Source organism: Sphaerodactylus townsendi, linkage group LG12 (genome assembly GCF_021028975.2).
Source record: "Sphaerodactylus townsendi isolate TG3544 linkage group LG12, MPM_Stown_v2.3, whole genome shotgun sequence".
In the NCBI taxonomy this organism is placed as follows: domain Eukaryota; kingdom Metazoa; phylum Chordata; class Lepidosauria; order Squamata; family Sphaerodactylidae; genus Sphaerodactylus; species Sphaerodactylus townsendi.
In genome coordinates this window covers 53,805,351-53,829,644 of record NC_059436.1, presented here as the reverse complement: position 1 = coordinate 53,829,644, position 24,294 = coordinate 53,805,351, and the positions used below count along the sequence as shown (strand labels likewise).

Sequence of the window (24,294 nt, the reverse complement as noted above, 5' to 3'; positions counted from 1 at the left end):
CTATTATTATTCATACCTCTAATATACTTTCAAATATCCTTTAATTTATTTTTAGAAACATTCTTGTGGTCTCCCCTCAATTTATTCAAACCCAGTCCTGGCCCGGCTTTCTCGGTATAACACCACACCAGATTAATGTCACTCTTTTTTTTCAGTTTCTAGTTTCTTTTCTACTTTGACATACTTTCTGTGGTTTTGCAATGGCCTTATTTTCTTCTTCCCTTTCCTTCCGCGTACAATATTTTCATCTGTGTATTGTTGGCTTCCCTGGCTGGAATCACTAGAATGTTGTGGGTTTTCTGGGTCGTATGGCTGTGATCCAATCGTATTGGAACAGGGCCATACAACCCAGAAAACCCACAACATCCTAATTTTCATCCTTATTACTTTTGAACATTTTATTCTTTCTCCATGTTTTCTGTTTATGATTTTCTATTCTTCCTGATAGGCCGCTGTCTGTTGTAGTTGAGTGTGCTGCTGTTTTTCCTGAGACGCTGGCCTGTGTTTCAGCCAGAATCCTCCTCCTGTCTCGCAACATCAGCCACACTTTGAAGGAATTCGCTGCTGTTTTTCAAATATAAGACGATTCCATTCTTACTGGATTGCCGCTGTGACTGCAAAGGAATTTGTGGATACACGAGTCCTTCCACACACAGAATTTACTCCATACTTTTCCTTCCTGCCCACTGTTCCTTCTGTTCATCACTGGCGGGCTTTTTACCTTTTAAAATTGTTGATAGTGTTTCAGCACAATAACAATATGTCTACTACTGATTAAAATAAAGTAGCAAAAATCCCACTGGCAACGGGGGGCAGAGAAAAACAGTGGATGGGAGCAGAAATGGCACCAGATATGGGTGGGAGGTAGGGAACACTGTAAGATCTCAGGTCAGCACACACGGTCTTTCCCCATTGATAGGTACAGGGCAAGGCCCTGTCCACAGAGCAAAAGCTCTGACCGGTTACAAAAATAACCATCCCAAAAGCTTCTTCAGTGTTCAGAGATTTATTGTTTTCATTCAATTCTGCGCAGAAGAGGGAACTCTCCTCTGTTAGCAACAGGGAGGAGGTTCAAGGGGCTGTTGCTTGCGTAACATAATTTATACCCTCTTACAAACATCCCTCCTTGTCTTCTGACCATTGGCTAGATTTAAATACGTGCATATTTTGCCATTTGAATTTCCACTCCTCTCCAAAACCCAGCCTTGCTTTCCACAATTGGGCTTTGTATTCCTTTATGTCAATTCTCTGCCCTCGTTCTAGAGATCTTGGTTGCTATAGTACTTCGCCCTTATCTGTATTTGTGAGCTTCTGCTAATTCCTTATCTCCTTGGTGGGGCCCTGTTTTCCCAAATCAAAGCTCAGTGTCAGGCTGCTCTATGAGTTTCGTTTCTTCCAACGAAAGTAAGTTTTTGAAGTGCTTGGTACCCAGTGAATTACTCTAATATAACTTGTATGATTAAATACAATGGCTTAAAACAGCATAAACTATATGTCCATATCACCATTTTGTCTTTACAACAGCCTTGTAAGGTAGGTGAGACTTTGAGAGAGGGACTGGCCTGGGGTCATCCAGTGAGTGTTATTTCTGAGCAAGGATTTGAATCCAAGTCCACCAGGATTCAACACTATAATCCAACACTATAAGCACTATGCCATTCTTTAAGACCTATAAAAGCTTTGAATTGTTTTTTAAGTCTTCTTCCTTTGCAAAGGCTCCTGGGGATTTGTTTCTCCTTTTTAAACTTTATTTTTTAAGGAAACAAACAAACAAAAACTGGGGAAGAAGGGGGAGAGGGAGAAGGCAGCGTCTAAGAGCCCAAAGGCTAGCACACGCTTACTGATCCCAGGTGGTTTCCGAACTGGTGAGTCTATTAACAAAACCCAGCTAGTCCACTTGTCGAATTAAATGTCCCCAAGGGTCCAGCTGAGTTTGCTCTTCAAGCTGGTGAGATCGCCCCTTTCAGTAATGTCTGGCAGGGAGCTCTTGGGAGCTCTGACCAGTTGAAGCCTTGAAGCACCATTTCTTGAGAAGTCTCCTTTTTTTACTTCTGTACATATGTTTCTGCAGGCATGTGTGCAGAAACCCTTGCTTTATCAATTTGGGATCCTGTTTCCCTGCCGTACTTATGTTCAAGAGCTGCCAGGTTTGAGAGCTCATGAAGACTGTTGGGAAACACCCAGCAATTTGAAAATCTTTTCTTTTCCCTAAAAATCTCCCCTCCAGGATTCTATGGCCCCTTCCGCACATGCAAAATGATGCGTTTTCAAACCACTTTCACAACTGTTTGCAAGTGGATTTTGCTATTCCGCACAGCTTCAAAGAGCACTGAAAGCAGTTTGAAAGTGCATTATTCTGCATGTGCGGAATGAGGACATGAGAACTGGTTTCTGCCGTTTCTTTCCCCTTTGCGGCTGAAGGTCCTCTCAACATTCCATGCTTTTGGAAATATTCTCAGTCCTAACCAGCCAAGCATTTTTTGTTTTGTTTTGTTTTTTTTGCTGTTGGTTAAGTGTCATGTTCCTACCAAGGTGCCCCCAGGGCCCAGATAGAAAGAGACCCCTCTCTTGGGCCTTGATGTCCTGGTTTAGAGATGTTAAATTTCCAGAAATGTTGAAGTTATGGGGAAAAACCAGGGTGGGGGGAGAGGGGGACTGTCCAATTTTTTTCCAGAAAAAAAATGGAAATTTTTGTGGAAAATTAGAATGTATTTACTGCCCTGTCAACCTAAAGTAATTTACTGCTCTAACAGCATCAATTGCAAAATGTATTACTTACTCATCATAAAAAATCATGATATTTCATATATTTATGGCATTTAAAAGTTATAAATGCCTTAGATTTATACAAGTAAAATTGCAAATATATCCAGTACTTGAGAGAAAACTGCAAGTTGATGTGCCCTGTGCCATCTTAGCGCAGTATCTTAATTTTTGCTCTGGTATTTGAGCAAACATGTATGATAGAAGCTATTTTCACCATAGAGTTTTGCCTAAATACTAGAACTCCCCACAGTCATTGGCAACACAATGATGTCACTTCCGGTGCACACTGGAAATGACAATGCTGGGTTGGAGATGCCAGATACCTCAGCCTTAGTTTATGGCCAATAAGTTCCTCCACTGGCTAGATGAAGAATGCTAAGAGGTGGGGTGCCAAAGCAAGGGATCACCCAGAGGTGGGATCCAGCAGGTTCTTACAGGTTCCCGAGAGTAGGTCACTAATTATTTGTGTGTGCCGAGAGGGGGGTACTAATTGGTGATTTTGCCACGTGATTTTTGCCTTAGTTACACCCCTCCTCTCAGCAGTAGCGCGCAGAATTTGAAGCAATCTAGCAGGAGGTGGACCGGCGTGCGTGGCAGCCTGCTTCTGCGTTTCCCGCCCAAGGACCAGCACAATGACTGCATCCTTGCCACAGCCCCGCCCAGGAATACCCCGCCCCGGAATACCCGGCCACGCCCCGTTGTGTCCCGCCCAGCCCCATTGGCGCTATGCTTGAATCCCACCACCATGGGAACCTGTTACTAAAATTTTTGGATCCCACCACTGGGATCACCTGCTACCAGTGGGGGTCTGGCAATGCTATTACCCAGTCTGAGTTAATGTGTCATTGGTTTGAGGGAGGGGGGAAAAGGTCAACCGCATCAGGTTGAAAGATAACAGAAGCTCTGCAGCTGTTGAGGGAAGCAATGAAAGAACTGCTTGCTTCCATCATGGAGATCAGAAGAAGTTTAGATTTATACCCCCCCTTCTCTCCTGTAGGAGACTCAAAGGGCCTTACAATCCCCATTCCCTTCCCCCCTCACAACAAACACCCTGTGAGGTAGGTGGGGCTGAGAGAGTTTCGTAGAGCTGTGCCCAAGGTCACCCAGACGGCCTGTGTTGAAGTGCACAAGCTAATCTAGTTCCCCAGAGAAACCTCCAAAGCTCAAGTGGCAGAGCGGGGAATCAAACCCTGTTCTCCAGATTAGAGTGCACCTGCTCTTAACCACTACGCCACTGCTGCTCCGACGCCACTATACCACTGCAGGTATCCCTCCAGGTGCGGAAATGCATCTTGGATTTAAGAGCTGTATATGGGCAACGCATAGCATGGCCACTTTGTCTTTAAACCCATTAAGCTCATTCTAAATGAGAAAATATTTCACGGAAGCTTTTTCAGTACTAAAAAGAGGCATCAGGGGAAAATTGGGGGGGGGAGTCATGCCCTTATATAAAGCCGTGGTGTGACCGCACTTGGAGTACTGTGTCCAGTTCTGGTCACCGCATCTCAAAAAGGATATTGAGGAGATAGAAAAAGTGCCGAGAAGGGCAACGAGGATGATTGAGGGACTGGAGCACCTTCCCTATGAGGAGAGGCTGCAGCGTTTGGGACTCTTTAGTTTGGAGAGGAGACGGCTGAGGGGGGATATGAGTGAAGTCTACAAAATTATGCATGGGGTAGAAAATGTTGACAGAGAGAAATTTTTCTCTCTTTCTCACAATACTAGAACCAGGGGGCATTCGTTGAAAATGCTGGGGGGAAGAATTAGGACTAATAAAAGGAAACACTTCTTCACGCTACGTGTGATTGGTGTTTGGAATATGCGGCCACAGGAGGTGGTGATGGCCACTAACCTGGATAGCTTTAAAAAGGGCTTGGACAGATTTATGGAGGAGAAGTCGATCTATGGCTACCAATCTTGATCCTCTTTGATCTGAGATTGCAAATGCCTTAGCAGACCAGGTGCTCAGGAGCAGCAGCAGCAGAAGGCCATTGCTTTCACATCCTGCATGTGAGCTCCCAAAGGCACCTGGTGGGCCACTGCGAGTAGCAGAGAGCTGGACTAGATGGACTCTGGTCTGATCCAGCTGGCTTGTTCTTATGTTCTTATGTTCTTATGAGTGTATCCTCCCCCCAGCTCTCTTTTTTTCCCTCCTGAGCCTTCCCATCTGTAGCCTGGCGTTTGCAATGGCTGTTGTCCACAAAGGGCTGAGCTACTTTACAGTTTAATACTGTGATATTTGAATGACTGTGAATGGATTTTTCCCTCTTCCAGGTCTGGAACCAAAACGGCAAAAACCCCTCCATAACATATGAATATACCCTCCTAAAGAGGCCGCATTCAAAAAACATCCAGCCTGTTTATTATACCTTTTCGGAATCGGACAGCGAAGAAAGCCCTGAGTTTGAGGGAGAAGAGCCTTTAGGATTTAATCGGCACAACGCAAGTTTCTTTGGGATGCTCTCCAAAGAAAAGGTCCATTTAGAAAATCAGGTTTTGGAAAGGCAAGACTCGACAGAAGTCCTAGACTTGGACAAAATCCAGGAGACCAACGAAGTCTGTGAACAGACAGAAGCCAACGCTTGTGCTCCAGTGCTGAAGAGCAAGCAGCCCAAAGGTAAGGAGAGAAAACCCAAGACTTCCGCTGGCAGCCTTGGGGTCCAATGGAGACCCGGGAGAACCGGGCGGCAGCAGGCAGCCTCCTTTGCTGTTTTAGCAGGGCTTTTGAGGAACAGTTTTGATCTCCATGGTGAGAGGCATAACCTCGGTGGCATAACCTTTTTCCTCAGTGTTAAGCCACTACGTATTTGGGGTGCTGTGTGGTTTCCGGGCTGTATGGCCGTGTTCTAGCAGCATTCTCTCCTGACGGTTCGTCAGTATATATACTGTGAGGTCAAAAGGTAAGGCCATCTGAATAGAGTAGCCTGGCATGTGAGTCACAGAGAAGTCTGTAGCGTGGGAGTAACAATGAAGATAGCAAGGTCAATAGGTGAATGGATCGGAATAGACCAGGATACTTCTATTCAGATCCATTCACCTATTGACCTTGCTATCTTCATTGTTACTCCCATGCTACAGACTTCTCTGTGACTCACATGCCAGGCTACTCTATTCAGATGGCCTCACCTTTTGACCCCACTTGCTTTCCATTCCTACCATCAGATCCTCTGAAGATGCCAGCCACAGATGCAGGCGAAACGTCAGGAGAGAATGCTGCTAGAACACGGCCATACAGCCCGGAAACCACACAGCACCTCATTGATTCCGGCCGTGAAAGCCTTCGACAATACACTACGTATTTGCTTCACAGCTCAATCCAGAGGGAGGCAATGGTGGGGAGCAAACCGCCTCCTGAACAGTTCGCTGCACCATGACCTGCCATAAATACCAGTGAAATGCCACAATCCTGGGATGCTGGCGTAGCAAAATGCCAGGGGCTCTTTGATCAGGGTGGCAAAGGCGGTCTGTCACCTCAGCCGGTGGCTCGTTCCCCTTGCCAGCGGCTCAATCGGCAGGGCAGCCATCCACTGCAGTTCTGAGCTAGAGCTGGAGCTCAGCCCCCCAGCTTTTGCACGGAGTCCCCCCACCCCTGTGGTGACCCTACTGTTAGTGGCAAGGGTCTTGGTTCTTAAAGCAAGCAAGCAAGCAAGCCTTTATTGGCATAGACAGCAGTACAACAATAATAAAAACAGATTAAAAAGCATATACAATACAGGATATACGTGTTAGGACGAAGGAAATCTACTGGCATTTAGTAATTTCCAGGAGAAAGTCTGCCACTATCATACAGAGAGAAGGATCAGGGTTGTCCAACAAGTAGTGTAATCTAATTAAATCAGGGAGATCGGGTAAATGTAAAGGAGTGAGATTCACATACTTGGATCTGATTTCCTTAAATCTGAGACAGTGAAGTAATTGGTGGGCCAGAGATTCAACTGAGCCATCGTTACATGGGCACAATCTTTTAGCCTTTTCTTGCTTATTAAATCTGCCATGTAACAAGGCAGAAGGCATAACATTAAACCTGGCGAGCATTATGGCTCTCCTTTGAACAGGTTTATTAAGCAATACAGGTAGTGTGCCAAGTGGCCCCGTTCAAATGGGAGAGAAAAATACAGGGGGGAGCACGTTTTCTTGGCTGCGGTGATTAGGGTAGAGAACTCTCTATCCAATAGTCTTGGTTCTGCCCTTCTCCCTAGCCCCCTGCCTCTGCTGCGCCCCTAGTACCCTGCAGGGGCCCCCTGCTTCATAGATGCCTTTGCCTTTGCTGCCGCCCCCAGGTAGCTTGGGGCTGACGGTGGGATGGCTTATTAATAAGTCCGTGGGGATGTCATCTCACCTGTCAGGATACTGTGGAGACACTGCCTGCTCAGGCCTCCACCTGCCACGTAAACCCACCGGGAGAGCTCAGCTGCACAGGGGGCGTGAACTTCCCCTCCATGAGGGCTCTTGCGCCATGTGTCAGGTGGAGGGTTCTAGGAGAGCCCCTAACCCAGGGTTCCTGCCCACAGTGCCACGTATTGGAATGACGGCACAAAGTTCACCCTCCTTATCCATGTCTCACCACCAAGGGTCTCCAGTGCTTGTCCTAAGTCCGCTCTTCTGGTGGATTTCAGATATCCTGAGACAGGCGCCTTACCTGCTGGAAGGTGTGTGCGAAGGGACAGGTGTTTTTAAGGGGGTGGGACACTGCTATCGTCCACTGCTGTGGAGGCTTGGCCGCCTTCTGCCCCAGCCCCATTGGCCAGCAGTTTGGTCAAGTTCCAGAGCCACCTTGGGGGCAAGGCTGCGCCAATGGTGGGGAGGCATTTTTGTGACCCTTTACTGCAGCTCTGTGGGCTGCACCATGCTGGTGTAACTTTACACTCTAGAGCAGTGGTGGCGAACCTTTTCGAGACCGAGTGCCCAAATCGCAACCCAAAACCTACTTATTTATCGCAAAGTGCCAACGTGGCAATTTAACCCGAATACTGAGGTTTTAGTTTCGAAAAAAACGGTTGGCTCCGAGGTGTGCGTTACTCGAGAGTAAGCTTGGTGGTAGTCGGTGGCTTTGTTTTGAAGCAACCGTGCAACACTTCCAACGGGTGAATCACAACCCTAGGAGGGTTTACTCAGAAGCAAGCCCCATTGTCAGCAACCGAGCTTACTCCCAGGTCAAGGATCACGCTTTAGTTCTTTGCATAAAAATCAGTGGGGTTTAATAGCACTTAACAGGGTTACCTACACTGCTTCCCCAAAACTAGGTCTTATGTGAAATGGTAATAATCGAGCCCAGTGGCCCAGGCCCCAGGGGGGCAACTCTATTTGCGCGTGCCCACAGAGAGGGCTCTAAGTGCCACCTCTGGCACCCGTGCCATAGATTCACCACCACTGCTCTAGAATGTGGCCTGAAACGGCTCAGGGAGCCATCTACCGGCTGCCCTCCTCCCTTAAACACCCCCTTTTGCACCTGCAGAGCCTCTGCATTGGGGCCGTTTCGCCACCAGCTGTGCCAGTATGGAACAGTACTGCTGTGTCAGTTTGCAGTTCTGGTGCAAGCACCTTGGTGCCACCATCAAGACCCCTTGCACCAGTGCAAAAGATATTTACTTCGATATCACACCACCCCCTGAACGTTTCCCCGCCCTGCCCCCTTTGGATCGCCCTGAATTTTTAAAAAAGGATTTGTTAAACTACTGATTTCTAATTTCATGATTGTGACTGTGACATCATCGTAATTACAACTCGGATTTGAAGATGTTGACCAGGTTTGGCAATCTGTAGGCTTGGAGATCTCCTGCTGTTACCATGATCTCCAGATGACAGAGACCAACTCACCTGGAAAAAACAGCCGCTATGGAAAGTGGACTGTGTGACATTATAGCCCAGTGAAGCCCCTCCCCTCCCCTCCCCAAGCCCCGCCCTTCTCAGGCTGCAACCCCCAAAATCTCCAGGTATTTCCCAGCTTGGAGCTGGAAACCCTACTGTCAATCTATTAAGGTGACTGAATTTTCAGGTGGCTCCTTACCTAAGGTGACCAGATTGTCACCTTTGTAAATTGGGACCCTGGTGGGCGGCCACGCACGCGCGCAGCCGCAGGAGCACACTGCCTTTTGGGGCGCTCCTGTTTCCCGCCCTGTGACAGGGCGGGAAACGGGAGCGCCCCAGAAGGCAGTGCGCTCCTGTGGCTGCGCACGCGGGAGCCTGCCGCACTGCCTTCAGGGCCCTCCCGGTGAGGGACAAATTGTTTTAAGGCGGGACTGTCCCGCCAAAAGCGGTACGTCTGGTCACCATATCCTTACCCTGTGTGCGTGATGAAGGTTGATGAATGTTGATCTGTATCATCTCAGCTGAAATGTAAATCTTTGAATCCTTATCAACCTAGGTTTTTTTGAAGACCAAAATATGTGGTTCCCAGTCAGAAAGTGTATTTGATAACTTCTCGGTCATGTTTTAGTTCTGCCTGCCCTTCTTTTTCTTTTTAAGAATCTCCTTCTTAAAAATCTTGCTCTCTGGTGCTGAAGAACTGGTGCTGAGCTGCAGGGCAAAGGAGGAATTTGAACCCAAGTCTTTGGTTCCCTGTGTCTTACGAACTCTCCCTGCTCCAGGCATTGTGAGGCCCTCCAATGCGTCAACAGCAGCACCTCCTTACAACAGAATTAAATATGGACCATATATTGATTTAATTATTGCAGTGGGCAAGGGTCACGGCCACCCCAGACTATTCCGCACTCCCCCACTCAATGCGGCAGATTTCTAAGAACAAGGCCCCTTTTGTTAGGAGTTAGCTTTCAATAAATGAAAGGCAGCTGAATTTGCCTGTCTTCACCAAAGCAGGGCTGTTTTGAGAATAGTTGAGGTATGAAACTGAGGCCTGAAGAAGACAAAAATGCTCTTTCCCCCCTCCTATTTCAGGCTAATTTCCAGGAAAAGCAACAGACAAAAGCCCTTATTCAGTTTCAAACTGCATTTTTATATAGCTGGGGGAGGGGGGGGGATGTAAAACCACCTTTTTCGTGTATTGTCGAAGGCTTTCACGGCCGGAATCACTGGGGTGCTGTGTGGTTTCCGGGCTGTATAGCCGTATTCTAGCAGCATTCTCCCCTGAAGTTTCACCTGCATCTGTGGCTAGATCCTCTGAAGATGCTAGCCACAGATGCAGGCGAAACGTCAGGAGAGAATGCTGCTAGGACACGGCCATACAGCCGGGAAACCACACAGCACCCATCTTTTTCATCTTCCATCTTAAAGAAATCAGCAGTGTTTATGGCAGGCTCCGCACGAGGCCCAAGAAGATAGCCGGACTGTAGATGCTCTCCCAGGCACTTCTACAGATTTTATTTCCAGAGTGGCAAATATACCTGAAGTAGGGGAAATCCTTCTGGAAGGGGAGGAAAATCCAAAAGTGCACAGTGAGAATCCTGAAAGACTTTCTTTGCTTATTGAATTGCAAAGCTAGCGGGCAAGTGTGTTCTTACTGACAGTTACCTACGCTTGTGTGTGAAGTTACCAGGAAGGAGCACAGTATCAGAAGTAGAAGAAGAAGAGTTTGGATTTATATCCCCCCTTTCTCTCCTGCAGGAGACTCAAAGGGGCTGACAATCTCCTTGCCCTTCCCCCCTCACAACAAACACCCTGTGAGGTGGGAGGGGCTGAGAGAGCTCCGAGAAGCTGTGACTAGCCCAAGGTCACCCAGCTGGCGTGTGTGGGAATGTACAGGCTAATCTGAATTCCCCAGATAAGCCTCCACAGCTCAGGTGGCAGAGCTGGGAATCAAACCCGGTTCCTCCAGATTAGATACACGAGCTCTTAACCTCCTACGGCACTGCTGCTCCTACTTTCATAAGTAGTGAAAAGATGGCTTCTGTATCCCCTGGGGAGATAGAACCAGCCTCCTGAAATTTTTGATGGACATTCCTCAACTTTTGCCTTAGCAGACCAGGTCCTCAGGAGCAGCAGCAGCAGCAGAAGGCCATTGCTTTCACATCCTGCATGTGAGCTCCCAAAGGCACCTGGTGGGCCACTGTGAGTAGCAGAGTGCTGGACTAGATGGACTCTGGTCTGATCCAGCAGGCTAGTTCTTATGTTCTTATGTTCAACTGTTTGATTGTTGGCTGAGTATAGGTAGACCGGGAACTGCATTTGAAACTCGATGACCTTTTCAGTATCTGTTGTATGAAACTTATTAACACAGCAGACGTACTTCGTAATTGAGAACGGATGGCTTTTGAGATTTCAGATGCCCATCAGAATCTAAACAAAACATGTCAACAAACATTCAGATTCTGAGGGGAAATATTCCATTAAAATTCCAGCTTGAAACAACTGCATTCTGTCATTTCCACCAATTATTTTTTTCATTTCCCTCTTTTGTTCTTTGTCTCAGATTCAAACACCACCAAATCCAGTTACATGGCAGAAAGGGGTGGAAGGGAATTTGATGTTCAGTTTGCTTCCAAAGAATTCCTTTCGGAAAATGCGATAACTCACAAGCTTCTGGACAAAACATCAGACTCAAAAGAGCTTGCCCGGAACAAGACCGTGAACAACATCTTTTCCCCCAGGGACCCTGCTAACTCGGTTGCATCTCGCTTAGACAGCCTTTATGATGACAGTTATGATGACAATGAAGAGGTCGCGTCCTATCCTGTCAATGGCACAGTTTTGGAACTCAGCAGCGACAAAACCATCAATACATCTTCCGAGACGCAGTTTTCCACCAATGCAACCATTTCTGCTGCCAGTCCTCATGGGAACAGAACCCACAAAGCCAGGTAAGAGCCAGGGCTCTGGCTAGTCCTTTTCAACTGTGATTGGCATTGGCGGGGTGAGCCAATTGGCATTGGCGGGGTGAGCCAATTATCCACACCCCCTTCCCTACAGGAAAAGGTCTCTGGCAGGTAAGTTGGGAGTGTTGTTCCAAAAGTTCAGGCGAGGCATGTGCATTTCACAGGAAAATTTCAAGTATTTTGGAGTGGCAAAAATAAATAAATAAATGAGCGAAGGCCTTCCAAAACAAGGAGATTCATGACGCTGTTTGTAGGCATTGTCCAAGATAGTCTTAGTTTGTCCAGTGGAAATTACTTCACAGGAAAGGAGCGCGGGAACACAGTCTCGTGAGTTGCCTACTGGATATCACGAGGTTAAGGAGAGCAAAAAATTCAATGGAAGGGACACTGCTGAGTATTTTTGGAGTTCTGATGAAGGCATTCCATAGTAACCTAAAAGTAACCAAGAGAAAAATCATCAAAAACTCTCCTTGAAGAAAAACTGGATTTGGCAACCCGAAAACTGGGGAAGGCCTGTGGCTTAGTGGCAGAGCGCATGCTTTGCACGTGGAAGTACAGTCGCTGGCATCTTCACTTCCACAAGTCCTATGCCAGAGACACTGGAAAGGCTTCACTACTAGGACCAAGCTCATTTGTTCCCTGGGTGGTCACATTCTCAGCAGAGGAGTGGCAGTTCAGTTGCAGGGCCCCCGAGTCCTATGCAGAAGGTTCTCAGTTCTGTGCCCAACCTCTCTAGTGGCAGGATGTCAGAGCTCGGTTAGAGCAGACAAGGCTCAGCTGGGTGGACCAAGGATGCAACTCAGGATATGGTAAGGTGACCAGATGGTCACCTTTGCAAACTGGGACGGGCGGGTGGTCCCGCGCGCATGCGCGCTTGCGCGCACACAGCCACAGGAGCGCACTGCCTTCTGGGGCACTTCTGTTTCCTGCCCTGTGACAGGGCGGGAAACGGGAGCTCCCCAGAAGGCCGTGCACTCCTGCGGCCGTGTGGGAGGCTGCCGCACTGCCTTGCGCCCCAGAAGGCAGTGCGGCAGCCTTCCAAAACCCGGGACACTTCAAAAAACCCGTGGGACGTTGGACAAGTTGTTTCAAGGCGGGACTGTCCCGCCAAAAGCGGGACGTCTGGTCAGCCTAGGATATGGCAGCCTCAAATGTACATGAATGAAGTGGATTTGCATCAGTGGTTCTCATTTGTCTGTTTCTGTTTCTGATGGCATAGGCAGGAGGGAAGCTCCGTGCTCACGAAAGATAATTTGAACCCCACTTTTAAATTGCTGAATTTCAGTAAGAATTGGGATAGAGCCAGATTAGAAGTTGATTTAGGTTTAGACCTTTCCAGTGTTTTGAAAATGGGAATAGTAGATGTGTAGGACCTGGCTCACACTGGGGTTGTGGCGGAGATGGAAATGTGGTCCCCTCATTTCTCCATTCAGATGGTCCCTTCCCCCAGTATTAATAGGCCCGGAAGGGCTTTTCCCCTGATCATGCATGATAGTGGTAATTTGTAGAGGAAGCTGGACAAGAGAAATGTCTTAAAGCCTCTTCCCCTGCTCATCTCCATCTCCATCTTCCTGATCCGGATTGTATCGGTCCACCATCAAGAGGAAAATTGTTGCTCAAAAGTCCTGCTAAAATAGATAAGTATTAGGTCTCGGAACCTTAAGCCAACAAATGAACTCTGAGGTACTGATCAGTAGCATTTATTGAGCAGGCATTGAAGCGCCACACTAGAAAAGCCAGTTCTGGCGCAGCTGGCATTCACAGTCCCCTTTATCCCCAAAGCGAGCCCCGTGACCATTTTCTCAAGAAGTTGTGAAAAACAGTCTTTGAAGCTAAGGCACCCCGAGGTCGCAAGCAGATAGTGATAGAGAGCCACCTGGCTTCCTGCCCCACAAGATAACAGATGTAACTCTTTTCTCATGGGACCAGGGTGTCAGGGGAAAGGGTAGTTATCTACAAAGCATGTGAAGCCATAAAGGAAAGATCAAGGAAAGAATGCCCCAAATGACATTGGTTACATATAGCAGACTGGTTACATATATCTTTCAGCAGCATTGATTTGTTGTTACAAGCAGTTACATGGAGTTAAAAAATGCATCCCAATCACATAGATCCGTGGTGGCGAACCTTTGGCACTCCAGATGTTATGGACTACAATTCCCACCCCCCCCACCCCCCCCCCCCCCCACCCCCCCCCCCCCCCACCCCCCCCCCCCCCCACCCCCCCCCCCCCCCACCCCCCCCCCCCCCCACCCCCCCCCCCCCCCACCCCCCCCCCCCCCCACCCCCCCCCCCCCCCACCCCCCCCCCCCCCCACCCCCCCCCCCCCCCACCCCCCCCCCCCCCCACCCCCCCCCCCCCCCACCCCCCCCCCCCCCCACCCCCCCCCCCCCCCACCCCCCCCCCCCCCCACCCCCCCCCCCCCCCACCCCCCCCCCCCCCCACCCCCCCCCCCCCCCACCCCCCCCCCCCCCCACCCCCCCCCCCCCCCACCCCCCCCCCCCCCCACCCCCCCCCCCCCCCACCCCCCCCCCCCCCCACCCCCCCCCCCCCCCACCCCCCCCCCCCCCCACCCCCCCCCCCCCCCACCCCCCCCCCCCCCCACCCCCCCCCCCCCCCACCCCCCCCCCCCCCCACCCCCCCCCCCCCCCACCCCCCCCCCCCCCCACCCCCCCCCCCCCCCACCCCCCCCCCCCCCCACCCCCCCCCCCCCCCACCCCCCCCCCCCCCCACCCCCCCCCCCCCCCACCCCCCCCCCCCCCCACCCCCCCCCCCCCCCACCCCCCCCCCCCCCCACCCCCCCCCCCCCCCACCCCCCCCCCCCCCCACCCCCCCCCCCCCCCACCCCCCCCCCCCCCCACCCCCCCCCCCCCCCACCCCCCCCCCCCCCCACCCCCCCCCCCCCCCACCCCCCCCCCCCCCCACCCCCCCCCCCCCCCACCCCCCCCCCCCCCCACCCCCCCCCCCCCCCACCCCCCCCCCCCCCCACCCCCCCCCCCCCCCACCCCCCCCCCCCCCCACCCCCCCCCCCCCCCACCCCCCCCCCCCCCCACCCCCCCCCCCCCCCACCCCCCCCCCCCCCCACCCCCCCCCCCCCCCACCCCCCCCCCCCCCCACCCCCCCCCCCCCCCACCCCCCCCCCCCCCCACCCCCCCCCCCCCCCACCCCCCCCCCCCCCCACCCCCCCCCCCCCCCACCCCCCCCCCCCCCCACCCCCCCCCCCCCCCACCCCCCCCCCCCCCCACCCCCCCCCCCCCCCACCCCCCCCCCCCCCCACCCCCCCCCCCCCCCACCCCCCCCCCCCCCCACCCCCCCCCCCCCCCACCCCCCCCCCCCCCCACCCCCCCCCCCCCCCACCCCCCCCCCCCCCCACCCCCCCCCCCCCCCACCCCCCCCCCCCCCCACCCCCCCCCCCCCCCACCCCCCCCCCCCCCCACCCCCCCCCCCCCCCACCCCCCCCCCCCCCCACCCCCCCCCCCCCCCACCCCCCCCCCCCCCCACCCCCCCCCCCCCCCACCCCCCCCCCCCCCCACCCCCCCCCCCCCCCACCCCCCCCCCCCCCCACCCCCCCCCCCCCCCACCCCCCCCCCCCCCCACCCCCCCCCCCCCCCACCCCCCCCCCCCCCCACCCCCCCCCCCCCCCACCCCCCCCCCCCCCCACCCCCCCCCCCCCCCACCCCCCCCCCCCCCCACCCCCCCCCCCCCCCACCCCCCCCCCCCCCCACCCCCCCCCCCCCCCACCCCCCCCCCCCCCCACCCCCCCCCCCCCCCACCCCCCCCCCCCCCCACCCCCCCCCCCCCCCACCCCCCCCCCCCCCCACCCCCCCCCCCCCCCACCCCCCCCCCCCCCCACCCCCCCCCCCCCCCACCCCCCCCCCCCCCCACCCCCCCCCCCCCCCACCCCCCCCCCCCCCCACCCCCCCCCCCCCCCACCCCCCCCCCCCCCCACCCCCCCCCCCCCCCACCCCCCCCCCCCCCCACCCCCCCCCCCCCCCACCCCCCCCCCCCCCCACCCCCCCCCCCCCCCACCCCCCCCCCCCCCCACCCCCCCCCCCCCCCACCCCCCCCCCCCCCCACCCCCCCCCCCCCCCACCCCCCCCCCCCCCCACCCCCCCCCCCCCCCACCCCCCCCCCCCCCCACCCCCCCCCCCCCCCACCCCCCCCCCCCCCCACCCCCCCCCCCCCCCACCCCCCCCCCCCCCCACCCCCCCCCCCCCCCACCCCCCCCCCCCCCCACCCCCCCCCCCCCCCACCCCCCCCCCCCCCCACCCCCCCCCCCCCCCACCCCCCCCCCCCCCCACCCCCCCCCCCCCCCACCCCCCCCCCCCCCCACCCCCCCCCCCCCCCACCCCCCCCCCCCCCCACCCCCCCCCCCCCCCACCCCCCCCCCCCCCCACCCCCCCCCCCCCCCACCCCCCCCCCCCCCCACCCCCCCCCCCCCCCACCCCCCCCCCCCCCCACCCCCCCCCCCCCCCACCCCCCCCCCCCCCCACCCCCCCCCCCCCCCACCCCCCCCCCCCCCCACCCCCCCCCCCCCCCACCCCCCCCCCCCCCCACCCCCCCCCCCCCCCACCCCCCCCCCCCCCCACCCCCCCCCCCCCCCACCCCCCCCCCCCCCCACCCCCCCCCCCCCCCACCCCCCCCCCCCCCCACCCCCCCCCCCCCCCACCCCCCCCCCCCCCCACCCCCCCCCCCCCCCACCCCCCCCCCCCCCCACCCCCCCCCCCCCCCACCCCCCCCCCCCCCCACCCCCCCCCCCCCCCACCCCCCCCCCCCCCCACCCCCCCCCCCCCCCACCCCCCCCCCCCCCCACCCCCCCCCCCCCCCACCCCCCCCCCCCCCCACCCCCCCCCCCCCCCACCCCCCCCCCCCCCCACCCCCCCCCCCCCCCACCCCCCCCCCCCCCCACCCCCCCCCCCCCCCACCCCCCCCCCCCCCCACCCCCCCCCCCCCCCACCCCCCCCCCCCCCCACCCCCCCCCCCCCCCACCCCCCCCCCCCCCCACCCCCCCCCCCCCCCACCCCCCCCCCCCCCCACCCCCCCCCCCCCCCACCCCCCCCCCCCCCCACCCCCCCCCCCCCCCACCCCCCCCCCCCCCCACCCCCCCCCCCCCCCACCCCCCCCCCCCCCCACCCCCCCCCCCCCCCACCCCCCCCCCCCCCCACCCCCCCCCCCCCCCACCCCCCCCCCCCCCCACCCCCCCCCCCCCCCACCCCCCCCCCCCCCCACCCCCCCCCCCCCCCACCCCCCCCCCCCCCCACCCCCCCCCCCCCCCACCCCCCCCCCCCCCCACCCCCCCCCCCCCCCACCCCCCCCCCCCCCCACCCCCCCCCCCCCCCACCCCCCCCCCCCCCCACCCCCCCCCCCCCCCACCCCCCCCCCCCCCCACCCCCCCCCCCCCCCACCCCCCCCCCCCCCCACCCCCCCCCCCCCCCACCCCCCCCCCCCCCCACCCCCCCCCCCCCCCACCCCCCCCCCCCCCCACCCCCCCCCCCCCCCACCCCCCCCCCCCCCCACCCCCCCCCCCCCCCACCCCCCCCCCCCCCCACCCCCCCCCCCCCCCACCCCCCCCCCCCCCCACCCCCCCCCCCCCCCACCCCCCCCCCCCCCCACCCCCCCCCCCCCCCACCCCCCCCCCCCCCCACCCCCCCCCCCCCCCACCCCCCCCCCCCCCCACCCCCCCCCCCCCCCACCCCCCCCCCCCCCCACCCCCCCCCCCCCCCACCCCCCCCCCCCCCCACCCCCCCCCCCCCCCACCCCCCCCCCCCCCCACCCCCCCCCCCCCCCACCCCCCCCCCCCCCCACCCCCCCCCCCCCCCACCCCCCCCCCCCCCCACCCCCCCCCCCCCCCACCCCCCCCCCCCCCCACCCCCCCCCCCCCCCACCCCCCCCCCCCCCCACCCCCCCCCCCCCCCACCCCCCCCCCCCCCCACCCCCCCCCCCCCCCACCCCCCCCCCCCCCCACCCCCCCCCCCCCCCACCCCCCCCCCCCCCCACCCCCCCCCCCCCCCACCCCCCCCCCCCCCCACCCCCCCCCCCCCCCACCCCCCCCCCCCCCCACCCCCCCCCCCCCCCACCCCCCCCCCCCCCCACCCCCCCCCCCCCCCACCCCCCCCCCCCCCCACCCCCCCCCCCCCCCACCCCCCCCCCCCCCCACCCCCCCCCCCCCCCACCCCCCCCCCCCCCCACCCCCCCCCCCCCCCACCCCCCCCCCCCCCCACCCCCCCCCCCCCCCACCCCCCCCCCCCCCCACCCCCCCCCCCCCCCACCCCCCCCCCCCCCCACCCCCCCCCCCCCCCACCCCCCCCCCCCCCCACCCCCCCCCCCCCCCACCCCCCCCCCCCCCCACCCCCCCCCCCCCCCACCCCCCCCCCCCCCCACCCCCCCCCCCCCCCACCCCCCCCCCCCCCCACCCCCCCCCCCCCCCACCCCCCCCCCCCCCCACCCCCCCCCCCCCCCACCCCCCCCCCCCCCCACCCCCCCCCCCCCCCACCCCCCCCCCCCCCCACCCCCCCCCCCCCCCACCCCCCCCCCCCCCCACCCCCCCCCCCCCCCACCCCCCCCCCCCCCCACCCCCCCCCCCCCCCACCCCCCCCCCCCCCCACCCCCCCCCCCCCCCACCCCCCCCCCCCCCCACCCCCCCCCCCCCCCACCCCCCCCCCCCCCCACCCCCCCCCCCCCCCACCCCCCCCCCCCCCCACCCCCCCCCCCCCCCACCCCCCCCCCCCCCCACCCCCCCCCCCCCCCACCCCCCCCCCCCCCCACCCCCCCCCCCCCCCACCCCCCCCCCCCCCCACCCCCCCCCCCCCCCACCCCCCCCCCCCCCCACCCCCCCCCCCCCCCACCCCCCCCCCCCCCCACCCCCCCCCCCCCCCACCCCCCCCCCCCCCCACCCCCCCCCCCCCCCACCCCCCCCCCCCCCCACCCCCCCCCCCCCCCACCCCCCCCCCCCCCCACCCCCCCCCCCCCCCACCCCCCCCCCCCCCCACCCCCCCCCCCCCCCACCCCCCCCCCCCCCCACCCCCCCCCCCCCCCACCCCCCCCCCCCCCCACCCCCCCCCCCCCCCACCCCCCCCCCCCCCCACCCCCCCCCCCCCCCACCCCCCCCCCCCCCCACCCCCCCCCCCCCCCACCCCCCCCCCCCCCCACCCCCCCCCCCCCCCACCCCCCCCCCCCCCCACCCCCCCCCCCCCCCACCCCCCCCCCCCCCCACCCCCCCCCCCCCCCACCCCCCCCCCCCCCCACCCCCCCCCCCCCCCACCCCCCCCCCCCCCCACCCCCCCCCCCCCCCACCCCCCCCCCCCCCCACCCCCCCCCCCCCCCACCCCCCCCCCCCCCCACCCCCCCCCCCCCCCACCCCCCCCCCCCCCCACCCCCCCCCCCCCCCACCCCCCCCCCCCCCCACCCCCCCCCCCCCCCACCCCCCCCCCCCCCCACCCCCCCCCCCCCCCACCCCCCCCCCCCCCCACCCCCCCCCCCCCCCACCCCCCCCCCCCCCCACCCCCCCCCCCCCCCACCCCCCCCCCCCCCCACCCCCCCCCCCCCCCACCCCCCCCCCCCCCCACCCCCCCCCCCCCCCACCCCCCCCCCCCCCCACCCCCCCCCCCCCCCACCCCCCCCCCCCCCCACCCCCCCCCCCCCCCACCCCCCCCCCCCCCCACCCCCCCCCCCCCCCACCCCCCCCCCCCCCCACCCCCCCCCCCCCCCACCCCCCCCCCCCCCCACCCCCCCCCCCCCCCACCCCCCCCCCCCCCCACCCCCCCCCCCCCCCACCCCCCCCCCCCCCCACCCCCCCCCCCCCCCACCCCCCCCCCCCCCCACCCCCCCCCCCCCCCACCCCCCCCCCCCCCCACCCCCCCCCCCCCCCACCCCCCCCCCCCCCCACCCCCCCCCCCCCCCACCCCCCCCCCCCCCCACCCCCCCCCCCCCCCACCCCCCCCCCCCCCCACCCCCCCCCCCCCCCACCCCCCCCCCCCCCCACCCCCCCCCCCCCCCACCCCCCCCCCCCCCCACCCCCCCCCCCCCCCACCCCCCCCCCCCCCCACCCCCCCCCCCCCCCACCCCCCCCCCCCCCCACCCCCCCCCCCCCCCACCCCCCCCCCCCCCCACCCCCCCCCCCCCCCACCCCCCCCCCCCCCCACCCCCCCCCCCCCCCACCCCCCCCCCCCCCCACCCCCCCCCCCCCCCACCCCCCCCCCCCCCCACCCCCCCCCCCCCCCACCCCCCCCCCCCCCCACCCCCCCCCCCCCCCACCCCCCCCCCCCCCCACCCCCCCCCCCCCCCACCCCCCCCCCCCCCCACCCCCCCCCCCCCCCACCCCCCCCCCCCCCCACCCCCCCCCCCCCCCACCCCCCCCCCCCCCCACCCCCCCCCCCCCCCACCCCCCCCCCCCCCCACCCCCCCCCCCCCCCACCCCCCCCCCCCCCCACCCCCCCCCCCCCCCACCCCCCCCCCCCCCCACCCCCCCCCCCCCCCACCCCCCCCCCCCCCCACCCCCCCCCCCCCCCACCCCCCCCCCCCCCCACCCCCCCCCCCCCCCACCCCCCCCCCCCCCCACCCCCCCCCCCCCCCACCCCCCCCCCCCCCCACCCCCCCCCCCCCCCACCCCCCCCCCCCCCCACCCCCCCCCCCCCCCACCCCCCCCCCCCCCCACCCCCCCCCCCCCCCACCCCCCCCCCCCCCCACCCCCCCCCCCCCCCACCCCCCCCCCCCCCCACCCCCCCCCCCCCCCACCCCCCCCCCCCCCCACCCCCCCCCCCCCCCACCCCCCCCCCCCCCCACCCCCCCCCCCCCCCACCCCCCCCCCCCCCCACCCCCCCCCCCCCCCACCCCCCCCCCCCCCCACCCCCCCCCCCCCCCACCCCCCCCCCCCCCCACCCCCCCCCCCCCCCACCCCCCCCCCCCCCCACCCCCCCCCCCCCCCACCCCCCCCCCCCCCCACCCCCCCCCCCCCCCACCCCCCCCCCCCCCCACCCCCCCCCCCCCCCACCCCCCCCCCCCCCCACCCCCCCCCCCCCCCACCCCCCCCCCCCCCCACCCCCCCCCCCCCCCACCCCCCCCCCCCCCCACCCCCCCCCCCCCCCACCCCCCCCCCCCCCCACCCCCCCCCCCCCCCACCCCCCCCCCCCCCCACCCCCCCCCCCCCCCACCCCCCCCCCCCCCCACCCCCCCCCCCCCCCACCCCCCCCCCCCCCCACCCCCCCCCCCCCCCACCCCCCCCCCCCCCCACCCCCCCCCCCCCCCACCCCCCCCCCCCCCCACCCCCCCCCCCCCCCACCCCCCCCCCCCCCCACCCCCCCCCCCCCCCACCCCCCCCCCCCCCCACCCCCCCCCCCCCCCACCCCCCCCCCCCCCCACCCCCCCCCCCCCCCACCCCCCCCCCCCCCCACCCCCCCCCCCCCCCACCCCCCCCCCCCCCCACCCCCCCCCCCCCCCACCCCCCCCCCCCCCCACCCCCCCCCCCCCCCACCCCCCCCCCCCCCCACCCCCCCCCCCCCCCACCCCCCCCCCCCCCCACCCCCCCCCCCCCCCACCCCCCCCCCCCCCCACCCCCCCCCCCCCCCACCCCCCCCCCCCCCCACCCCCCCCCCCCCCCACCCCCCCCCCCCCCCACCCCCCCCCCCCCCCACCCCCCCCCCCCCCCACCCCCCCCCCCCCCCACCCCCCCCCCCCCCCACCCCCCCCCCCCCCCACCCCCCCCCCCCCCCACCCCCCCCCCCCCCCACCCCCCCCCCCCCCCACCCCCCCCCCCCCCCACCCCCCCCCCCCCCCACCCCCCCCCCCCCCCACCCCCCCCCCCCCCCACCCCCCCCCCCCCCCACCCCCCCCCCCCCCCACCCCCCCCCCCCCCCACCCCCCCCCCCCCCCACCCCCCCCCCCCCCCACCCCCCCCCCCCCCCACCCCCCCCCCCCCCCACCCCCCCCCCCCCCCACCCCCCCCCCCCCCCACCCCCCCCCCCCCCCACCCCCCCCCCCCCCCACCCCCCCCCCCCCCCACCCCCCCCCCCCCCCACCCCCCCCCCCCCCCACCCCCCCCCCCCCCCACCCCCCCCCCCCCCCACCCCCCCCCCCCCCCACCCCCCCCCCCCCCCACCCCCCCCCCCCCCCACCCCCCCCCCCCCCCACCCCCCCCCCCCCCCACCCCCCCCCCCCCCCACCCCCCCCCCCCCCCACCCCCCCCCCCCCCCACCCCCCCCCCCCCCCACCCCCCCCCCCCCCCACCCCCCCCCCCCCCCACCCCCCCCCCCCCCCACCCCCCCCCCCCCCCACCCCCCCCCCCCCCCACCCCCCCCCCCCCCCACCCCCCCCCCCCCCCACCCCCCCCCCCCCCCACCCCCCCCCCCCCCCACCCCCCCCCCCCCCCACCCCCCCCCCCCCCCACCCCCCCCCCCCCCCACCCCCCCCCCCCCCCACCCCCCCCCCCCCCCACCCCCCCCCCCCCCCACCCCCCCCCCCCCCCACCCCCCCCCCCCCCCACCCCCCCCCCCCCCCACCCCCCCCCCCCCCCACCCCCCCCCCCCCCCACCCCCCCCCCCCCCCACCCCCCCCCCCCCCCACCCCCCCCCCCCCCCACCCCCCCCCCCCCCCACCCCCCCCCCCCCCCACCCCCCCCCCCCCCCACCCCCCCCCCCCCCCACCCCCCCCCCCCCCCACCCCCCCCCCCCCCCACCCCCCCCCCCCCCCACCCCCCCCCCCCCCCACCCCCCCCCCCCCCCACCCCCCCCCCCCCCCACCCCCCCCCCCCCCCACCCCCCCCCCCCCCCACCCCCCCCCCCCCCCACCCCCCCCCCCCCCCACCCCCCCCCCCCCCCACCCCCCCCCCCCCCCACCCCCCCCCCCCCCCACCCCCCCCCCCCCCCACCCCCCCCCCCCCCCACCCCCCCCCCCCCCCACCCCCCCCCCCCCCCACCCCCCCCCCCCCCCACCCCCCCCCCCCCCCACCCCCCCCCCCCCCCACCCCCCCCCCCCCCCACCCCCCCCCCCCCCCACCCCCCCCCCCCCCCACCCCCCCCCCCCCCCACCCCCCCCCCCCCCCACCCCCCCCCCCCCCCACCCCCCCCCCCCCCCACCCCCCCCCCCCCCCACCCCCCCCCCCCCCCACCCCCCCCCCCCCCCACCCCCCCCCCCCCCCACCCCCCCCCCCCCCCACCCCCCCCCCCCCCCACCCCCCCCCCCCCCCACCCCCCCCCCCCCCCACCCCCCCCCCCCCCCACCCCCCCCCCCCCCCACCCCCCCCCCCCCCCACCCCCCCCCCCCCCCACCCCCCCCCCCCCCCACCCCCCCCCCCCCCCACCCCCCCCCCCCCCCACCCCCCCCCCCCCCCACCCCCCCCCCCCCCCACCCCCCCCCCCCCCCACCCCCCCCCCCCCCCACCCCCCCCCCCCCCCACCCCCCCCCCCCCCCACCCCCCCCCCCCCCCACCCCCCCCCCCCCCCACCCCCCCCCCCCCCCACCCCCCCCCCCCCCCACCCCCCCCCCCCCCCACCCCCCCCCCCCCCCACCCCCCCCCCCCCCCACCCCCCCCCCCCCCCACCCCCCCCCCCCCCCACCCCCCCCCCCCCCCACCCCCCCCCCCCCCCACCCCCCCCCCCCCCCACCCCCCCCCCCCCCCACCCCCCCCCCCCCCCACCCCCCCCCCCCCCCACCCCCCCCCCCCCCCACCCCCCCCCCCCCCCACCCCCCCCCCCCCCCACCCCCCCCCCCCCCCACCCCCCCCCCCCCCCACCCCCCCCCCCCCCCACCCCCCCCCCCCCCCACCCCCCCCCCCCCCCACCCCCCCCCCCCCCCACCCCCCCCCCCCCCCACCCCCCCCCCCCCCCACCCCCCCCCCCCCCCACCCCCCCCCCCCCCCACCCCCCCCCCCCCCCACCCCCCCCCCCCCCCACCCCCCCCCCCCCCCACCCCCCCCCCCCCCCACCCCCCCCCCCCCCCACCCCCCCCCCCCCCCACCCCCCCCCCCCCCCACCCCCCCCCCCCCCCACCCCCCCCCCCCCCCACCCCCCCCCCCCCCCACCCCCCCCCCCCCCCACCCCCCCCCCCCCCCACCCCCCCCCCCCCCCACCCCCCCCCCCCCCCACCCCCCCCCCCCCCCACCCCCCCCCCCCCCCACCCCCCCCCCCCCCCACCCCCCCCCCCCCCCACCCCCCCCCCCCCCCACCCCCCCCCCCCCCCACCCCCCCCCCCCCCCACCCCCCCCCCCCCCCACCCCCCCCCCCCCCCACCCCCCCCCCCCCCCACCCCCCCCCCCCCCCACCCCCCCCCCCCCCCACCCCCCCCCCCCCCCACCCCCCCCCCCCCCCACCCCCCCCCCCCCCCACCCCCCCCCCCCCCCACCCCCCCCCCCCCCCACCCCCCCCCCCCCCCACCCCCCCCCCCCCCCACCCCCCCCCCCCCCCACCCCCCCCCCCCCCCACCCCCCCCCCCCCCCACCCCCCCCCCCCCCCACCCCCCCCCCCCCCCACCCCCCCCCCCCCCCACCCCCCCCCCCCCCCACCCCCCCCCCCCCCCACCCCCCCCCCCCCCCACCCCCCCCCCCCCCCACCCCCCCCCCCCCCCACCCCCCCCCCCCCCCACCCCCCCCCCCCCCCACCCCCCCCCCCCCCCACCCCCCCCCCCCCCCACCCCCCCCCCCCCCCACCCCCCCCCCCCCCCACCCCCCCCCCCCCCCACCCCCCCCCCCCCCCACCCCCCCCCCCCCCCACCCCCCCCCCCCCCCACCCCCCCCCCCCCCCACCCCCCCCCCCCCCCACCCCCCCCCCCC

At 67.7% G+C, this 24,294-nt stretch overlaps 1 protein-coding gene across 1 annotated transcript in view; it reads left to right on the top strand.

Annotated features, from left to right (window-relative positions):
- Nucleotides 1-24,294, top strand: part of ADAMTSL2 (ADAMTS like 2) — an 84,176-nt gene that overhangs the window by 25,258 nt on the left and 34,624 nt on the right. The window contains exons 11-12 of the mRNA XM_048512687.1: nt 5,041-5,383; nt 11,132-11,519. Of these exons, the coding sequence (XP_048368644.1) occupies nt 5,041-5,383; nt 11,132-11,519 (731 nt within the window). The remainder of the gene's footprint in view (nt 1-5,040; nt 5,384-11,131; nt 11,520-24,294) is intronic.